Source organism: Urocampus carinirostris, chromosome 1, assembly GCF_059441175.1.
Source record: "Urocampus carinirostris isolate Australia breed hairy pipefish chromosome 1, RoL_Ucar_1.0, whole genome shotgun sequence".
Taxonomy (NCBI): domain Eukaryota; kingdom Metazoa; phylum Chordata; class Actinopteri; order Syngnathiformes; family Syngnathidae; genus Urocampus; species Urocampus carinirostris.
In genome coordinates, this window is record NC_142349.1 from 55,825,775 (window position 1) to 55,847,148 (window position 21,374).

The 21,374-nt window shown below is 40.4% G+C and overlaps 1 protein-coding gene across 1 annotated transcript in view; it reads right to left on the reverse strand.

Annotated features, from left to right (window-relative positions):
• The window catches only part of fndc7b (fibronectin type III domain containing 7b), a 56,317-nt gene extending 37,017 nt beyond the window's left edge, over positions 1-19,300 (reverse strand). Inside the window, exons 1-18 of the mRNA XM_088323877.1 lie at positions 19,279-19,300; positions 18,501-18,764; positions 16,713-16,979; positions 16,373-16,642; positions 13,366-13,626; positions 12,778-13,038; positions 11,870-12,130; positions 9,907-10,167; positions 9,577-9,837; positions 9,243-9,503; positions 6,519-6,779; positions 6,196-6,453; positions 5,776-6,042; positions 4,567-4,824; positions 4,232-4,489; positions 2,906-3,166; positions 1,701-1,958; positions 708-968 (exon numbers count right to left, since the gene is read on the reverse strand). Of these exons, the coding sequence (XP_088180003.1) occupies positions 708-968; positions 1,701-1,958; positions 2,906-3,166; positions 4,232-4,489; positions 4,567-4,824; positions 5,776-6,042; positions 6,196-6,453; positions 6,519-6,779; positions 9,243-9,503; positions 9,577-9,837; positions 9,907-10,167; positions 11,870-12,130; positions 12,778-13,038; positions 13,366-13,626; positions 16,373-16,642; positions 16,713-16,979; positions 18,501-18,764; positions 19,279-19,300 (4,471 nt within the window). The remainder of the gene's footprint in view (positions 1-707; positions 969-1,700; positions 1,959-2,905; positions 3,167-4,231; positions 4,490-4,566; positions 4,825-5,775; positions 6,043-6,195; positions 6,454-6,518; positions 6,780-9,242; positions 9,504-9,576; positions 9,838-9,906; positions 10,168-11,869; positions 12,131-12,777; positions 13,039-13,365; positions 13,627-16,372; positions 16,643-16,712; positions 16,980-18,500; positions 18,765-19,278) is intronic.
• Between the last annotated feature and the right edge of the window lie 2,074 nt (positions 19,301-21,374).

Sequence of the window (21,374 nt, forward strand, 5' to 3'; positions counted from 1 at the left end):
TATCTATCTATCTATCTATCTATCTATCTATCTATCTATCTATCTATCTATCTATCTATCTATCTATCTATCTATCTATCTATTTATTTGCATGTCCCTTAAAATGGACTGAGGTTTTTTTATTTATGGAGTTATGTCTCTATTGACTGAGCCTTATTGGCTTTTGATTTGTTATTTAAGTTTGTATGAATCCGCAGTATGTTCATTAAAAGATGTATTTTCCATCGCACCCATTTTCTTGTGTTTATTATCGTTTTCCTGCTCGGTGGCCTTGGGGTAGGGCGCCCGCCCTGAGACTGGGAGGTCGCTGGTTCAAGCCTCGGCTGGGTCATACCTAAGGCTTACAACATTGGTACTCATTGCCTCCCTGCTTGGCGCTTGGCATTAGCGGTTGGAATTGGGGGGTTTGGTCACCTAATGACTCCTAACACTTCAGTTCGGTTGGGTGAGGGGGCTGGGAATCCCCTCCTCTGTATCGATTTCCCAGAAAGAGTCAGAGAAAGACTCTAGCCACCTCCCACTAGGGGGACATGGCTCTGGTATATAATATAATATAATATATAATAAAATATTATCGTTTTTGAATAAATTTCATACAACATTTAAGAAAAAAATAAATAATTATCCTATCATTCGACTAATGGACTAATGGTTTTACTCGTCGACTATTCAAATAGTTGTTAGTTATAGACCTAATAGTCACACACCTGCACTGAAGCTGAAAACTTCACTCGGTGTTCCTGCACACGACTCAGAGTGCGGTGTTACAGTGATGTTGTACGTTTCTCCACAGTTGATGTGTGAGAGTTGGCAACTGGTCGTGTTGGAATGACATTGGAGCGTGTGTCCATTCTGGCTGGTGGAGGTCACCGTGTATTCCACAGCATTGTAGCTTCCCGCCCAGGATACCAGAGCCGAGTGATTCAAACATACCAGTGTGGCACTCACGTTTACTGGAGCGCACGGGGCTATAGTGAAACGGGCAAATGATGAGTCACAGAAAGCGGAATTACTTTCTTTAGTTGATCAGGTTGACTTAGCAGTTCTTGACAAAAAAATTCCTAAAAATCTTTATGAATAATTTCAACAGTGTTGTCCTTCCTGGCTCCTAGGTACATTTTCTGTTGCCTTGACAGTTACAAAGACAGCAGTTCTCTTCCTTTCTGGTCACCTCTGGTCATAAACTATCTAGAAATACAGTAGACCCCCAGGGATAAGTCATCCCTGCCTCACTAGGTATTCACTTAACGACTTGGAATAAGACGTTTTTGCTGTCCTCTTTACAGCATTCACCTCACTGTACTGTTTCGTAAAGAGTTTGTGAGTCGACAATATAATACTGTATTTTTTGTACTGTATTTATCTGCTATGGGTACAAATAATTGCAGTGATGCTAAAGGTAGAAGAAAAACTATGATAACCATTGAAACCGGGAATTCAGGACCCATTACCTAATCACCTGCTATACATCAATTTCACTTTACGACCTTCACCTTAGAACAGATTAGTGTTGTATCCTGGGGGTCTACTGTAATTCAGAACCAATTTGGAAAACGAATCACACCCTTAGGAAGAATGTTCTTAAGAGGTCCATATTTCTTCAGCAGATAAGATAGTACTCAATCTTCTTAGTTTGATCAACACTGAAACCATTGTCACTCAAGCCTTTTGTATCTTTGGTCTTAGTTCAAATGTGTTACCTGTTTGTAGTGAGTGATAGACACTAGGGTCACTGCTGCATTGTTCCCCCTCAGCTTGCACAGTAACATTGAGATCCTGGCCACATGGAAGATCAAGAACTACACAACTTGTGCCATTGGTCCTGCAGCTTTGCTGGTAGCCATATCCGACTATATCAGCTTGGAAGCTGAGACGCCCAACAACGTCACTCCAACTCAACACGGCAGTGTTGTTGCCACACATGTACTGATTTGTAACGTCAGCTGGGGGGCAGGGAACTGCAAACCAAAAAGAAACAACAAAGATGGATACAGTTGTACCTCTTTGTATGAGCACCTCTAAACACGGGAATTTCAGTATACAAGTCCCAAAGGACTGCGAAACCTAAAGGACACCAGAGACTGCTCGAGAACGTTTATGACTGCTTACCACCAGCATCATCTCGTCCAGTTTGTGCGTGCAAACTACTAAATGCAAATTTGTTTTGCATGTACGTTCATATAAACTTATGGTAACTTTCTTTATAAGTGTACAGTAAGGGATACTTAACATCATCAGTCTCTCGATCTCATACCTGTCAACTTCCGCCAATTGCTAACCCTTACCCTTACTGATAATTGCGAATATTCCTTATTCAGCAAAAATAAACTTTACAAATACAAGGTGGCGCCTACTCACATCAAGACAGACTATGTATTATATCAAGACAATATTAGCAATCCTCAATGACGTTGTGGACGAGATAGGTCTCATTTATTTTTTTTAATTCTCAGTTTAATTTTTTTTATACACAGCATACACAATTTTAAGTTATCTAAAACATGTAAAATACGAGGGAACCTCATGAATTGACAGGTATGCGATCTCCATGACCCATGCATCCGCCCGCCCGCCCCTTATCCGCATCACGCACACACATTCGTTACTGGGCTAGTAATAAATTGCATTTTATTTTGTCAATCTCGTTACATTTACCTTTTTACTGTATTTTTTTTAAATCACTATTTGAAGGAGTTTTCAGCGAACAGTAAAATATGTTTTATAGCTATTTAGCGTTCACTTGTTTGCATATGGGAGGATGGGAATTAATTATTATTTCATGTTGGGAAAGTGTTCTCGTCACAAGAGCAATTTGAGCCACAATGACAATCCTGAAATGAATTTAGCCGGTGGGAAGAAGTACCACAGTGTCAGCTCCACAAAGGAAACACAAACTTGAACCTACCGGCGGTGATGTCAGCGCTTGTTCCAGGTGGACTGTCACATTGGCTTCCCTGAGCCACAATGGTGGCAGTGTAGGTTTCCCCACATTCTAAATCTGCCAGTGTGCACACCGTGTTAGTGGTAGTGCAGGTGACCGAGTGACCGCTAGTTGCCATGGCGCTAACAATGTAGCCTGTAGCATCAGCCATTGCCATCCAGGACACCGAGGCGTCATCGGTTCCACAGATTTGGATGCTGTCCTCAACGTATGGTGAGCATGGAGCTGAGAATGGATAAAATTCAGGTTTTATTTTTCAGTGAGGGTTAGCAACTTAGCATATATTTGTGTGTTCCATAGCTGCCTTGTTTCAGGCCATCGGCTGCAAATAAGGCTAGAGGTTTGTAGTTGTTAGAAGCTAGGTGGTTGAAGCGGAAGGTCTTACTGTATACCCCCGGTATCTTCCACCTTAGGACATTTTCATAACAGTGTGAAATAAGATGTTTTTGGGGTCACTCTTCAGACACCTCACACTCTTCAGGGCATTTTCCCCACTATACGACATCCAAAAATGATTTTGCGTGCCCAAAAATGTATAGAATGTCAAATTCTCAGTGTTTGTGACTGTGTCTCTAAGATGGCTCTTTGCAATTGGTACGAGTCATAATAAATGCTGGAATGATAACCATGAAAACATATCATGTTTGCTTCCCCCTTTAGCATCACTGAAAGCCTTGGGATCCATAGTTATTATTAACAGTACAAAAAATACAGTATTGTATCGTCAACTCGCAAAGTGTTAACTAAAAACATGAGATTCTGAACTGAATGAACTGAAAGGCACTTTGGGAGTTAGTCCAGCCAAAAGAAGATCGGCATTTTCATGATGCCATGACGCACAACAATAGCAGACCAGCATTTTAAATGACCTTGACCAATAACTGAAAGGCGTCTTAGAGACGTAATTCTTCATACGCACAAGCATCGCAAATAATTCTGTTGGTTTTTAGGCATGCGAAAGTATTTGTATGGTGAGAAAAATCCCATAACGAGTTGCAAAAAACCCTTCTTCTTCCATACTATAGTGTGAAAATATCATAAGGCATGAACGCCATAGACCGGGGGTCTACTGTAGGAAAAAAATTGTCCACCAGGCAGCATTGGTTATTTGTTGTTGATGTCGTATTGTGGTTAAAATAACGTAAGAGAGGGGCCGAAAAAGCCATCTTTTGTCACACCACCAAGTGAAAACGTTGTAAGACGGGGTTGCCAGGTGTCCACTCTATGCATTTTGGGAAAACAAGTCAGCCGGGATCATCAATTTTTTACTAGAAATTATGTTTCCACTACCTGTCGTCAACATGATTTTATTGCTTCCTGTGCTGTTACACTCTTGACCCTCAGCCAGCACGGTTATGTTGTACATTGCCCCGCACTGCAACCCGTCCAACAAACAGGAAGTAGAAGCGTTCCAGCAGGATGTTTGATGTTCCCAGCCGTGAGCCAACACGTGATACGCCATGGCCCCGGCACTGGCCTGCCAGGACACCGTTGCCCCGTCAGAGTTGCACTGGAGGACCGCGCTCACATTGCTGGGGTCACACGGACCTGAAATAAGTCCCAGGAGGATAACGGTTGTTTTCAAGAAAATTGATCGTAGTAAGTTTCTCAATTTTTAAAAGTACCGGTGGTTATTGTCATCTGAGCTTGAGTGCTACTGCAGTTGTCGTCCTGGGCCGTCACAATGATACTGTATTGGGTTGAACACTGTAGCGTACTAAAAGAACAGGTGAGGTCTGGCGTAGAACAGGGTTCAACCAATCCGTTAGGTCCGGTTACAGTCGCGGTATAGGAGGTAGCACCCTTAGAAGCGGTCCAAGAGGTCCAAATGGAGTTATCGCTACAGTCTGTCGTTGCCTCCAAGTTCTGAGGTGCACATGGTGCTGAAAAAACAAGGAGGAAAAGTGACTGAACTCATTCGACTTTAGGGACTTGTTCACTACTACAATGGGAAAGCATTTAGTCAACTACTGATTGTGCAACGTTTTCTCACTTAAAAAAATGAAAGAGGTACCGAATTTTAATTCAGTATGACAAAAGTAGTAGTAAAAAAAATGGTTCAGTACTCAAGTGAGTGCAATTAGCAAAATTAAGGCCAAACAACATACAATGTCTATGAAATAGCAGCTGAAGAGCCTTAGTAAATTCTTGCGACACGCAAATGATTTTATTCATTTCGATGTATTCTCTATAATAATTTTTTTATATTTTACGAGGCAAAGAAATCCGTCGAAAGAGCATAAGTTTCAGGAAATTCATTTTATTTTACCAGAAAGATATCTTTGCAAAGATGTGAGTAGTGACACACTCCCAAATTTGGCAATCTTATGAGTTTTGATAAGTGCTCAACAGAAGACCATAGTGGATAGTTGGTATTCTAAAGGCACCTTGCTGTGACTTTCACATGAACAGATTTTTGGGTGGAAAACATAAATGCTCTTACATTACATGACCTCAAAACAGCCCCAACGAATGATGTTTCCATCCTTTCGTAGTAGGTATGGTGTTCTTTGAATGCAATCTAGTATTATTTCTGCTCCAAACATGAGACATTTACACAAAACTACTTCGATTTAATCTACCAGTAGCGCAGAGCTCATCCAAGTGCTCACTAGCAAACTTCTGAGGGGCCCGGAACTGTACTGGTTTAAGAAGGATTTAAGTCCTCTTCTGCATCATCTAAGTGCTCTCTATCAAAGCTCAGATAAGTGGGACATGTACTTGTTTAATTAGGGAGACATTGACACTAAAGTCTGACACTAAAGGATGTGTCCACTCGCACAATTGGGGGTTGACTATGTTTTTTACCCACTACAAATCTTGTATCTGAATACCTGTCATAATGGTCTGCGGGGTGCTATAGGGTCCATAACAATCTCCATAGCAACCTTTTACCGACACACTGTAAGCGGTCCCACATTCAAGGCCACTCAGGCTGCACTCTGTGGTGTTGGTGTGGCAGGTGGCCGATGTGACGTTTTCAGAAATGGGAGTGGCCATGACGGTGTAGTTGAACAGCCAAGAAGAATTACTCCAGCTGACCATTAAGTCGTTGGTGCCACAAGACAAAGTGGGGATGACATCCACTGGTGCACACGGCACTGAGAAAAAACAAGAGGCGTAATGATGAGGTCCAAATGGATGTAAATGGAGCTTCCAAAATAAGATAAACATTTCAGAATTGAATTCAATAAATGACAAAATTCAGTAAATATGTTTATGTTCAAGCAATTTGAATAGCGACTGCTTGTCACCTGGTGCTTGCCAGATGGGGGCGCTTTCTCCGCTGACACACAAGTTGTCGGTGGCCGTCACTGAAAGCTCGTAAGCGTGGTCACAGAGCAGACTTGTGAGTGTACAGTTGGAGTCTGGGCTAACGCAGGTGACCGTTTCCGTCATGCTGGTGGCGGTCACGGTGTAGCTCAGGGCGTTCGGGTCGGGGTTCCAGAACACGTGTGAGATGCCGGACACGCAGTCCACCTGGCTCAATATGCCGACCGGGACACACGGCTCTGAAAGGAAAACTCGTTGACTGCCGTCGCTTTGAATACCAAGGAAGGGAGAGCGTGATGGTCACCTGTGTACAGCAGCACGGCATCTCCTTGGACACCTGTGCAGTTTTTGTCCACCCCCGCCACAGTGATGTTGTAAACTTCCCCACACATAAGACCATAAAATTCGCACAGTGTGGTGTTGGTGTGGCATACAGATGAATGGCCGGTGCCACTCACTGCCATTGCGGTGTAAGAGTCGGCGCTGTCACTTGACACCCAAGAAACGAGAACAGGATTCGGTGCGCAGGCGTTCGAAGCCGTGACCGATGTTGGGGGACAAGGCCCTGATGGCGGGAAAAAACATTGTGAGACGAAAAACGTTTGAACGGCAACCTCAGGGATAAATCACATGTATTATTGTGAAGGAACAGATCAACTCCGCATGAACGTTGCAGGACACATATTGAAAGGATATTGTATTACATAAAAGGCCTGGGGCATCTTGGGTGATTGGAAAGCTTGAGAAAAACTGATTATTGTAAATCATCAACGGGGGGAATATTGTGGAGGAAAACTCTGGGAATATGACAAGACACTTGAGAAAGACAAATTTTAGGTTCATAGCTCACATATCCCTTTTCCGCCTGGCACTACACCTGTGGTGTGTCTTGGGCAAGTACAGCATGGCGGTTAACATCCCTATCCAGGCTGTTTTTTGGGGTAGAGGTTTGCTCCCCCACATGAAACAGATAATACTGGTATCCATGGTTACCAGTACCAAGATAAGCCCTCTGATTTGACTCAGATGCAGCAACTTTATTATCTGCTTGCCGTTGTTTTTTTGCGCACAGCGTCATCCCACTCTTCAGAGATGAACTGAACCTCGGCAATGTTTGGCATCGGTATTTTTGTAACAATGCTGTTACTGGATCCTATATCACTGGGGGAAAACTTTTTTGTTCCGAAATTTTGAGTATCACATTGTACAATACACATTGCATTAGGACTCCATTTTAAAAAACAATGTTTGTAATGTTTTATTTAAGACTTGTTTTTAATTTTTCAAACTATGTTTCCATTTTTTGTATTTATTAGTTTCTTTTAATTTTTCACCAGATTTTGTATACTTTTTATTTTGGAATTTTTGGTATCTTTTAAGTGTTACTATTTTTAATTATTTTTTTACAATTAAAAGTTTTTTTATTCTTCCAAACACTGTTTGAAATTATTGAAGTTGTTTTGATGATGCTGCTTATATTTTTTAATATTAAATAATTAATACTCAATTCAAAGTTGCAGGAGGAAAAAATCAACAACCATTGTGGACGAAAACAAAGAGAGCATTCACTAGAGCAGGGGTATCAAACTCATTTTAACTCAGGGGCCACGCAATAGAACAAACATTCTGTCGGAGGCCGGACTAGTAGATTAAAGAGAAAAAAAAAGAGAAATAAAGAAATAAGAGAAAGAGTGAGGGAAAAGGAGAGATGGCGGGACAAAGAAAGAAAGAGAGGGAGAGAGCGTGAGAAAAAAAAGAGATAAAAAGAGATTTCGTGAGAGAGGGTGAAAGAAAGAAGAGAGGAAGAAAGAAATCCAAATAGAAATAGTAAGACAGAAGGAGAGAAAAGAAAAAAGAAAGCGCGAAGGGTAGGAAGAGAAAAAGAGAAAAGAGAAAAGGAAAAAAGGAAGTTAGAGCAAAAGAAGTTAAAAAGACACAGAGAGAGAAAGAGAGGGCCGCCTGTTTGACACCTGTGCACTAGAGGAAAAAGTGGGTTTGGACTTGATTGATATTTGGGGGACAACGCTCCAGTGTTACCATCCATGAGTACCTCCGCATGCACTGAGCACATTGCATGTGATGTTACATGTCCTCTTCTGCGCATGCGGGACACTTGTGGAGTTCAAACAGGCGATTAGACACAAGTCGCATTTAGTTGTAAATGTGAACGACTTCACAAAAACATTGGATTTTACCCAAAAATCTGAATTGAGCATTAAGCTCTGCAGTGTGAACCTAGCCCTATATTTATGATTTTATAATATTGTAGAGGAACAGAGTCAATTCTGCATGAACTCTACAGGAAATATCTGGTAAGGATGTTGGATCATTCAACTGGCCTGGAACAACTTGGGTGATTGGATAGGGACACCTGAGAAAGACTATCAAAATGATTCTAAATCATCAAAAGAGGGTATGTCGTGTTGGATCACTGTCTACTGCATGCACTCTATAGGACATATCTGAAAATGATGTGTTATATAAAAGACCCAAGGAACGAAATAAACAAACAAATAAGAACTGCATAATCACACTGCTCAAATGTTGTGCCGCATGCACGAGATTGTTGTTCCTAATGTCGATTCTATAAGAATTACGTAATGAAAGAGAATAATCTCTGGGATTTTTTTTGGTCAACTGCAAGCCATGTCGAGTCTTTATTTAGTATAATAATTTTAAAACAATAGTTTTCATCCTTTTTCATTCATTTTGCAATTGCTTCCCTTCACGAGGGTTGCAGTGAAGCGGAAACCCATCCCAATAGAATTTGGCAATGGGGAGGGGACACCCTGGACTGGTTTGCTAGTCATTCCCAGGATACACAAAGACAGCCAACCACTTTTGTACCTAGGTACAATTTGGAGTTGCGAATCAACCCACCATGCCCAACGGAAATGCCCATGGATAGTGAGAACATTAAAACTCCACACAGGGAGGCCTGTAGTCTGAATATAACCCTCTGAACTAACATGCTAATTAGTCATCCACGGTGTGCTGGACATTTTAAACTGCACCAATAAACACTTACATGTTTGCACGAAGAATTCTGTGCTGGGCATACTATAACACGACCCGGTGATGGCCACAACAGTCACTGAATAAGTGCTGCCACAAGCCAAGTCTCCGCTGGTGCATTGAGTCTCAGTTGAGTTGCAGTAAAGAAGTTGGCCCACTCCATTGGAAATGGTGACCACGTAGCTGTCCGCGGGCACAGGGATGCTCCAGGTTGAAATCGTCTCGCCGGATTGGCAATTAATGATTGCCTGAGCATTTGTCGGGCCACATGGTACTAGCAAAAGACGACATCACATATGACTTCGGGTTTTTTGGACACAGTGCTCAATATGTCACCGCAGTAGTACCGGAGTCCATGCTAATAGCCGTGGAGGTAGAAGAGCAGATTCCATCACTGTTTGTAACCGTAACGTTGTAGCTCATCCCACAGGGCAGATCAGGGATTTTGCAGTTGTTCACAGTGTCACTAGTGCAGCTTAGTAGGGCACCGCTCTGATCTTCCATGGTCGCTGTGTAGTGGCTTGTGGATTGGTGGTTCTGCCAGACGATAAGAGCGTGGTTGGCATCACAGTCTCGGAAAGCTTCAATGGTGTGAGGAGGACACGGTGCTAAGGAGAAGACAACAAACTTGTAAATATGTTTGTCACATTCGGTACGGTTCAGTAAATTATCTTTACCAGTGGCAAATGTGATCCGGTCACTGTCACTGCTGTTACATTTAAGATTAGCACCGATAACATGGGCTGTGTAATTTTGTCCGCAGGTCAAGGCTGTCACCAAGCAATCACTGGCAGTTGAGATACAGTGAAACAAATTCCCGTCTGAATCTTCCACCAGCGCCATGTAAAATATGGCTCCGATGCTTGTCGCCCAGGTGATAGTTGCTGAGTTTTGGCTGCAGTTGGCTGAGGCTGATTCAATTGTGGGGGTGCAAGGAACTGGAGAAACAGAAACAATTATTGACTTAAATTTAACTGTATGGAAATTCACAGTTATCCACGTTTTCTTTCATCTGTTTATTTTCTTCTGTCTATTTGGGGTCTGGTTGTGGGGGCAGCTCTTCGTCAGGGTTATGTAACAGAATCCCAAAGCGTTCCTAGGCTAACCTAGAGACAAAGTGTCTCCAGCATGTCCTGGGTTGTCCTTGGGGCCTCCTTCTGGTTGGACATGTCCGGAATACCTCTCTAGGGAGGCCCAGATTTAGAGCAACCTCAATTGGCTAGTATTAAGGCGGATGGACAGCACCTTTACTCTGAGTCCTTCCCGAATGACCGAGCTTATCAACCTATTTCTTAGGAAGAGCCTTGACATCTTGCAGGGAAATACTAAATGGGCCGCTTGTTTACAGAATCCTTTAGAGCACAATTTACAACTCATGCCCCTAGTTGAGGGTGGGGATGTGGAACATCTAGTAATTCAAGAGCTTGGCCTTTTGGTTCTTTCCTCACCACGACAGACTGATACAGATACAGAGTCCTATTGACGACAGATGCTGCATTGATCCGCCTCAATTGTGAGCAGGGTTGGGTAGGGTTACTTTAACTGGATTACTTTCAATTACTTGAATTACACCAAATATGCTAATAAAAGACAAAAGAAACTAAATATGAATAAAATTACTAAATTTTGTGCAGGCTTAGGGAGTAACGGAATACATAGAACGGCAAAAATGATGTTGGCAAGCTGTTTGGATTTATTTTCCTTTTGTTTCTGTCGCATTTTATGTTAGTTTTGCCGGAGATCAAAGAGATCAAAGCCAGGAGAGAAAGCTTACCACGTGTTGTGAGTCATAATTAATAATAATAATAATAATTTCCTTTGTATTGTCATTCTTTGTAACAATGTACACAGAACGAAATGTCGATACACCTGACCCGTTGTAGCGAGCCGATGCAGCCGCAGCCAACAGAGGGCGCTGCCATTTTACCAATTAGGTATGAGTCGGCCGAGGCGCGAACCAGCGACCTCCCAGTCTCAAAGCGGGCACACTACCATCTAGGCTACTGAGCTGGTAATTGTATTCATATTTAGTTTATTTTGTCTTTTATTAGCATATTTGGTATTGGAGTAATCCAAAAGTAATTGAAAGTAATCCAGTTAAAGAAACCCTACCCAACCCTGATTGTGAGCAAGGCGCTGACACACTTGAATTCAAAGGTTACTGGACTTGAAGACGGTTGACCACCCATCTCAAGTCAAATTAATTCAAGAAATTGCTTGGGATTTTTGTACATTCATTATTCATTTGCCACCAAAAAAAATATTAAAGCAAGATCCTAAAGTTAATAGAAGTATTGACCTTCTTTCAACTTAAAAAGATGTGACCCATCTTTGGCCTGTAATTGCTTCCTGTAATTAATGACGAGTGTTGGACTTTCTGGGATGTGCTCTTTTCATACCCCCGTACTGGCATTTAGGAAAGTGCCTTTTTACCCCACTCCCCCTAAACTTTGTATCTGAATTCCTTTTAATAAAAGAAGGGGTGTTGATCGTCTGAGCCAGAACTTTTCCGCCGATTACACTCTCCACATGATTTTGAATTGATGTCTCTTGTCTCTGATTAAATATTTTATTCAAGAAGTTAGACCTCACCTTCTGTTTAAATCAAAGTATACTGAACAACTTCTTCTCGGGACTTACTAGTCTCAGCCACCTCCCCCAGAACCTTGTTGGTGGAGCAGTTGTCATTGGAGGCGACAATCCAAACGGTGAGATGTTCCCCGCAAGGCACGCCGGTCACTGCGCAGCTGTTGGACGATGAGGTGCAGTTGTAGGTTTCTCCCGTATTGCCCTCCGCTTCGATCGTGTAGGACAGAGCTCCTGCCGCCGAGTCCCACGTCGTGATCAGGGAATCTGAGTGACATTCTGCGGATGTCCTGACATTTGTTGGGGCGCAAGGAGCTAGAAGAGAGGAACGAGTTAGTCAGGTCAGTTAATACACAAATACAGCATAGAAATACATAGTATACCGGGATATGCTGACATTGCCTTAGAACGTTTTTACTTTACGGTGTGGAATAAGATGTTTTTTCAGCCCCTCTTTACGGCATTTTCCCCATCAACAACAACTTATCTTGCATGCGCGAAAAGTCCGACTTTGCGGTGTTTGTACATATCTAGAGTTGCGTCTTATAAAGCCCTAGTGTGTTATATTTGAACCCTAGATGGCACTGTTGAGCGAAAACCTGTGCCACACCAGACTAACATGGTAGATATGGATACTCAACCAGCTCAAGTCACATCACACTAAATGTAAATTGAATTACATTTTTCCTTTACAAGTATATTTATTTATCATGACATTTAATCATATACCGTACATGTATATTACAAATAAATCGGACTTAATATATAATATTTTGTTATTTTAATGTTTTTACCTGTTGTATCAGGGGTTCAGAACGCATTAGCTATGCATTACCAGTTTTTTTTTTTTATCACCGCCATTCGCCAATTTTAAATGAGGATTCCCACCTCAGAACCGATTTTTGTTGTATCAAGGATGTCTACGGTATCTTTGATTGATAGTAATAAGACGTTACACTCACAAGTCCGGACAAACTCAGGTTGGCTTATTTCACTGTTGCACCCAGAGCTGACAGCGTACACGCTGTACGTGTAGAACTGTCCACAGCCCGTGTTGGTGAAGAAGCAGGCACTGTCTTGCGTGCGGCACTCGGTCACTTGGCCGTTATTGTCCTCGGCCGTGGCCACGTAATAAAATGTGTTGTTGGTCTCCTCCCAACTGAACACGATCACGTTGCTGGAGCAGTCGTGGCTGGTCACGGTGTGAGCTGGGGCACAGGGCACTGAAAATGGATGATGATGATCAGTATCTGCTGCTAACAAAGGGGAAGTTTTGACAAGACATTAGACGACTTCCTCAAGCAATTCCTTCGACTGATATAACTGACCTTTACGATAACCTATTCGTGTCAATAGCACATAAAGAACCTAAAATTGATGGTGTTAGGTATCCACTCTGAGGGAACTAATAAGAGGGTGTGACTGTGAGAAACCAGTAAAGACACAATAGGAGGAAAGGGAAGCAGTATCCCAAGGGATGAACTATCGGACAATGACGTCAAGCTTTGGCTTAACGTGTGTGAAGGTAAAATAAGAAGCCCATCACTCACCTGTCTCAAACAAGGTGGAGGTGTTGGCCATGCTCTCGCAGTCGTCTGAGATGGCCGTCACCTGTACGCTGTATTTCTCGCCGCACTTTAGCAGGGTGATCTGGCAGCTGTCGGAGCCTGACGTGCAGTTGAGTGAGGCGCCAGTGCCATCGACCGCCGTGGCCCGGTACAAGTTGGCACCAAATACCAAATCCCAACTTACAGTCACCAAACCACCGGAGCAGCTGTAGTCCACTGTGATGGATGTCACTGGATTTATGGCTAAAAGCAGATAAAGAATTGAATGCCTCGGTTATTCGAGAACCGTTACCGTTAAGAACTGTTAAGTTTAAAGATCTGACATCTCTGTCTCAGTTTTTCAGTGCTAGTCTCCGCTACTTCCAACTGGACCTTGAGGCAATCCAGGGCCCATTGAGGGCCATTAGTTCCTTCTAGGTCATCTGGATCCTCTTGGAGAAACAGAGGCTCAGAAGTTGACTACCTCTCTGATAACCAAAAAATAAGAACAGAGGTTCATCTGTAGGCAGATGACTCTACATTTAAAGAAAATGTTGTTAGACCCAAAGATCTTTTCTTCGGTTTTGAACAAAAAATGGAAATTCGAACACAGCCAAATGAACACGTTGCCAAGTGAGATTAGCTGCCATTTTGGTTACTCCAGTCGGGTTGCAAAATTTAGAATTGAGAGTGATTTTTTGTGCTTTATTGCCTTGTTTGGCGAAGATAATTGGTCCCAAAGTAGTCCATGGCTTTTTTTCTGTCTTTGTTTTAGTGATCAGAAGGACAGAAGGAAAACAATGAGGTGAGTAAAACAATCAAATTGAAGAAGGAAATGATTGCAAAATACCAGAATGGTGTTAGAGTATGTGCTATCGAAACGCTGCTCTAAGGTACAGTAAATGTTTCTAAATTGTTTTGTATTTTTATCTTTATTATGTTTAATTTTTTATTGTCTACATATTCAAATAAGGGACATTGTTAAGTTCATCTTTTTTTCACATTCAATAAGAATAAATGCTATTATTTTTGTATGGGGAAAAATGTTACAATCTGGTAGTCGAAGCCCAATGTTGAACAGTGAAGAACGTACATGTACAAGCTATTTATTTTACATTATAACCAGCCACTCTACTTAAAGTAAACTCACTAGTGTTTTTTGTATTTTATATCCCACAACAGTTTTACTTTCTTTGTCAAGTTGTTTTATGATACTTTATTCATTAAAACATTTTAAATAAACATCTTGTAATATGCAGGTAGGTAATCTATCATTTTATATTTTACCTTTAAATTGTAAAAAATACTGTATTTACTCGCACACAAGTCGACTCTCTAAAACAGCTTTAAAATAGCTAGATGCTAAAAGAAATAAGTACCCAAAATATGAATAAAACGTGTACCTGGACAAAGACAATTATTTGAAGGTGTAGATATGAAAGACTAAAACAGCGGTAATGAAGATAAACCCCCCCCCCCAGAAGAATCCAAACCAATTACTGTACCTTTAAGCAGCGCTTTGATCAAAGACACTCTTGCACCATTTTTGTATTTCGCAAGTATTTGCTCCTTTGACTTGATAGTTGTTGTCACCGTTTTCCAAATGTCCTTACCCTAACTTTCTTGAAACCCATTATTATTGGAAGAAAGTCAATAAAGCGCGACAAATCACAATAAAATGAGATGTGGTCCCTGTCAAACACGATCCAGATGACGAATATTGTCTGAACAGGAAGAAATGACCAGGCAAGGGGGGCATCAAGACACAGCATGGCCGTGGGCCATTGGGTGGCTATGCCTATCTTATGACCCCTTGTGTTCATTTTGTCTTATGTGTATATAAGCTGACCCCAATTTCAGTATTATATTTTATGATTTTTGATTATTTTTATTTTTTGATTTTTGATTTTTTTGTGTTACACTTGTTACAAGAGCTAAGATTTTTTTTCTTCATAATTTCATTTTCAGTTCTTATTTTCAGCCCCAAATTTTCATTAGGTGCTTCCCTACAACCAAACCTTTCAGTGTGAAATAAGTGATGGGTGGGTGGTTGTATCCTTTAACAGCTAGTTTAGTAGTGGCACCGTGGCGTGTCTATGGCTATACAGCCTGGTGGCGTCCATCCCTCTCCAGGCCAACAAATGTTTCCACCCGGTCTCGAACCGGGGACATTGTTATGCATTAAAAAATGTGTTTGGGAGCTGACCGAGTCGGCTCTTTTTAGTGAGCTTTTCTATAAATAGCCGTAATTTTACATCCCTACTCGCTTTTTGCATTTTCACCGGATTCAAGCCCTTTCTCTACCTGAACTCGGCTAAAAACGAGGCATCATTTTCCTAGTCACATGATGGTACGTCACGAAACACGCTTTATTTGTCACGCCAACTCTTACCCATCACAAGCTTTAAAGCCGCATTTCGTTTTGCACATCACTACCTGCTGGTTGACCGACTCCTCTTATGGCTCTTGGACCACGATTGCTGCCTCTGGTGTTCCAGATACTGTTATCCCAATACGTGACTCCTTGTGTGCCAAATCTTTCCTGAAATAAACTAAACTGTACTAATCTGTGATTCTGCATTGTGCTTCTACACCACCCTGAGTGGCCCTTACAGTTTTGTTTTGGGTTTTCAGCCTAGAGTTTCACGTTTTCGGTTTTGGCCCCAAATGTTGCCCATCACTACCTGCTGGATGACCGACTCCTCGACTGCCTCTTGGACCACGATTACTGCCTCTGGTGTTCTAGAGACTGTCACCCCAATACTTGACTCCCTGTGTGTCAAACCCCTCTTGAAATGAACCACTGTACTAATATGTGATTCAGAATTGTGCTTCTACACCACCCTTAGTGGCCCTTGCAGTTCTGTTTTCGGTTTTCAGCCAAGAGTTTCACGTTTTCGGTTTTGGCCTCAAATGTTCTTTTTAGGGCAACCCTAGTCACTATTGAATATGTATTGTTTGATCACATACTTTCAGTCCTGACTCCTGTTAACTAAAATCGGATACTCACTAGATGTTGTGTGAGTGACGTTGAATGCTTCCCCCGGTATGAGAAACATATTGACCGATGACACCCCCACGGTGTAACTGGAGCAAGGTTCCAGATCAGTAATGTCCGTGCTTGTGGTCGACGTGCTCAGGATAACGGGCGTGTTGCTGGGATTGTCGTTGTCGCTGACTGTCACTTGATAAAGCAGAATTTTCTCAACCGGGTCCCACGTCACATGAGCCGTGCTCCTCCCGGTCGAGACCAGTGTCACGCCTGTTGGCGGCTGTACCACTTTTGAAGAAAAACACAAATGGATATCCGTTGCTTGTAGTGAAGGAGATAAAATCATGTGAAGACTCACGGGTGGTGAGCGTCCTGATGTTACTACTGGTGCCCCTTCCAGCGATGTTGGAGGCGTAAACGAAACAGTTGTAGGTGGTTGACGGTTCCAAGCCGTCCATTGTGGCAGCCAAAGTCGTGAAGGTCTGGTTGTACTTAATTACAGGAGTACTGAGCAACTCCTCTGCACACAAGGTGTAGCTGTCGGCCCCAAACACACTTGACCACTCGAGTTTTATGGAAGAACTTGTAAGTGCAATGGAATATGTGATCTGAGACGTCGCTGGCACTGCAGGAAAGTTATCAAAGGTTATTTACATGAAATGCCTTCAAAATACAGCAGTAACTCTTGATACGAGCACCTCTAAACGCAAGACAAGTTTTATTTGCAACAAAAATCTTTTTTGTTATATGTGGGCAAATGCAGTTCTCGATCAGTCCCAAAGGCTACCACTAGAGAACGCTAAGTGTACGTGACTTCTTACCGTCAGCATGTCATGTTTATTTATTTGTGACGCCCTTAATCACAAGGAGTCTCAAAGGGCTGCACAGACCACAGATTATTGCACACTACAGACTATTATTACACCATGCCTTGATCTAAAACCTACCTGAGGGCTGCATAATCTATTCTAATTAAATGTATTTGGTCCCCTTAGGGAAAATTCATTTTCACCGACTCTAACGGTCATAAAGACAGTGCACCAAATTACACATTTACAGAACCTGGTATTCCCAGGCGGTCTCCCATCAGCTCGTCCAGTTCTTACATGCAAATTAATATGGGCAAACATTTTAAAAATGTGAGGTAAATGTTTGGGGTGTGTCTGTTCATTTAAAGTTACAACAATTTTAATTTGAAGTGTACAGGAAGTACAGGAACAATCTCTCGATCCCATACCTGTCAACCTTAGCTGATTGCTTCCATTATTAATGGTTGCAAATCCTCCCTTATTAAGTGATAAAAATATGGCAACTATTTACTCGAAGACTATATAGAATACTGTGACCAAATATAAAAAGGAATACATTTTTTCTAAAAAAAATTTACACGTGTATAATGACAATAAAGGCCATTCATTTATTTATATTAGCAAACTACAATGACGTTGTGGTCTGCTACTCATGACAGAGACAAAGTTCGTTCACCTTTTTCTATAAGGATTTTCTAGCCAACTTTCCAATTTCTCTAGTACCATTAAAAGAAAGAATCTGGTTTGAATCATGTGTGTTGCAGACCCACAAGTATATCTGTGATTTATATGCGAGTTTTAATACTGCATGTGCATTTATCAAGCCCTATAATATTACGACCTTGGATAAATTGCGAGTATATTTGTTTTTGAGACAATTCTCTCCCCATATAGGTGTTGTTTAAAAACGACAGTAATATATTTCTTACATTTTCAGTCGCAGGAAGTAAATGATAAATGGTAAATGATCTGCATTTCTATAGTGCTTTTCAAGTCACTGAAGACCTCCCAAAGCGCTTTACAATGTGCTTCACACTTACCCAAAAATCTGATCAAAGCCACTCCAGCCATCTTATTTATCATACTGAAATAATTCCCAAAAGCTTGATACTTGTTGATGAGCAAAACCAAACCTTTCAGAATACATATATACACTATAATTTACCACTGGGAAACGCTACCTTTATTTTTTGCATGGCCCACATTAAATATTCAGAATTGATTGGTAATCCTTGCATTAATACACTTGTTACAAGAGCTACAAACACGATCCTGGACCAATTAAGCTCGTAAGAAGAGTTACCTCTGTATTGCTGGTCTGGTGCAACGGTATTCACCTGTGGTGCTTTGGTAAGTGTTGGTGCAGACAACAACGTAAGAGACGTCCAAGCCCTTGAGTGTGACCAGGTAAGTGTGGCCAGGTCGTAAGCCCTGGACCAGCCGTTGCGTACTGGGCGAGTGGGACATCACCACCAAAGGTGCAATGGTGGTTGAGTTGACCACGCGAAGGTCCAGTAAATAAACCGTAGCTCCGATACTGTCGCTCCATTTCACATTCAGGGAGGACGCTGTAGGGGAGGTCACGGACGTAATGCTGCATCCTGGAAAGTGAAATATTTGGAAAATATTTCGCACATATAAAAATATTTAAATGTCTTCCTTTCTGATTTATTCTTAAAGAAAATCATAAAAGAAATAACCCCATTAAGGATAATCATAAATGAAAATGTTTAGTCATTTTCTAAATTAAATCACTTAATAAAACTGTCACATTAATAATTCATTCCATTCAATTATAAATGCATTACATTTTAATTAATAATCTTATGATAAATATGAACCTATAAAAAACGGACAAATTAAACACATGTAAATATTTTTGAGCTTCTTACACTAATATGTAAGATTGTATACAGATCTATTCAGAAATACTCTTTTTTTCAATTCAAAAATAAGTACACCAAGTTTTAATTGATAATATTATGACAAATAGGAACTATAAAAAACAGACAAATTTACCACCTAGAAACACTGAATATTTTATGATCCTTAAAATGATAACTTTTATTTAAAATGAGTAATAAGGACTTTAATAACAAAAGAATAAGAACATACCGATATATTTGGTTACATTCATTTTCTCTTAAATAAAAACACATTTCTTCTTTTCAGACTTTATATGCATCTATTCTAAAATAATTTTAAATTAAAATTACGGTAATCCTTAAATTGCACAGTGATAATTATTGAACAGATTATATTATTTATAGTTGTATTTAGAAAATTAGTTTTTGATATAATCATAATTTTAATAATTAATTTAATGTATTGTTTACCTAAATAAAAGGAGAAATGTTCGTTCCGTAAAGCCATGTATAAAACTGTATTCCTTATTATAATTATATTCGAATGTAATATTTAGAATATTCATACATTAAGACTAAATAAGAGCATGTATTTTGTATTTTAATTTGATTCTATATATTAAAATGACTCCTCAAATTTTATTACAATAAGAATCATAAATAATATTATAATTAATAGTTATGATAATAATTATCATTTGTGAGTATTATTATCCATTCTACTAAGAATTATCCATCCATTATCTGTACCACTTATCCTCAGTAGGGTCGATATAATTACTATTATTATATTAGTTTTTTGATAAATCTGAAGGTAGTAGTTACCTGTTGCCAAAACGTGGTGTATCTTTGAAAAACAAAAAGAAGAAATATTAAACTTTGAAATTGTTAATATAATTTTGGATGAAAACTCGATTTTACAATTACCTGTATGACGGAGAAAATAATGGACAAAAAAAACATCCACATCTTATTGTAATTCCTTCAAGCCGTCACATCCATTCGTACTATTTCCAAACGTAGATCTGAAATCTTTGGCGAGCGATTGACGCAGATCAACTTTACAAGAGCCAATCGCTGCGCCTCAAATTCAGGACAGGTGGATGCCTGAGGGAGCTCGGCTATGACAATGAAACAAATAGGATGCTCAGGTGGGGGCACTTTCACTTCTCCACCCAATCTTTTATTCAGATCGCCACTGATAACTTCACAGATACTGTATTTGTGAGAAAAAATGTCAGTAATACATAAAAAGAGAGATATGGGCATACTGGAAACAAGACAGTAAGGGTCTAGATGTGTACATTTGTCAATACAATAATATATACATTTTAAATGTTCTACCTGTAAGATGATCCTATCTCTTTTGTTTATCGTGCCATATCCCACTACTTCCTTCCTGGATTTATATCATTTTTCTTGGAAAAGCTCCGTCCATCCCACTATTGTTTAATAGGTACCCTGCCCAAAACAACAAGCGCAAAGTCTGTTCATTAATTATTATTATCAAATACTGATATATAGAAATAAATTGTTAGCAAATAAATCTACTCTGTGCACCGTGTACATATATGACATTGTTCTGCGGTGGGGGATCTGAAAGTTAAATTTCTGTATAGCAGGCGATAGAAACGTATCGCAATGCAAAGCCCTGGTACCTCAGGCGAAAATATGAAAATAACAAAATAGTATATAGTAAGTTGCTTAATATATATGCATATGATTGAATACAATTATAAATAAATATAAAGGTAAAGGAAAATTGAAATTTTATTTACCTTAGGAGTGACGTGACGAGCCGGTACAGTGGAGTAACGGGTGGATTCAGGGAGCGAGGGGAGAGACGTTAATTGCGGATTAAAATGGAACTGGTTATAAAACTTGGTTGCTTGAATCTCCTCTGTATTCAGAATAATCGTCCCTTACTACCATGCAACTTAGCGAGGTTAATGATTCATGTGCCCTCTTTGTATTTATTGATCATTTCAAGCTTCATTTCCATAGTTATAATGTGTTTGCTTCTCCCTTTTACAAGTCTTGGGACCTTTATCTTATAAATAAAGGACAAAGAATCCGTTATTACAAGGCACTAACTCGCATATTATTTACAATAAACAATCCACAACATAAAGTGAAAACATCGTAAGTTAGGTTTTATGTATCGCAAAGTCTGCTGTATTTTTCTCTCAATCATGATTAAGATAATGTACAGACAAAAATGAATCCCAGATATACAGCGCTGATTTGTTAGTTGACAAAGATGGAGGTGATTAACATCGAACACAACTTTGGGATTGACATTTATCTAGTGATTCAGGATATATCTTTCTGTATTGCATCTTTTTT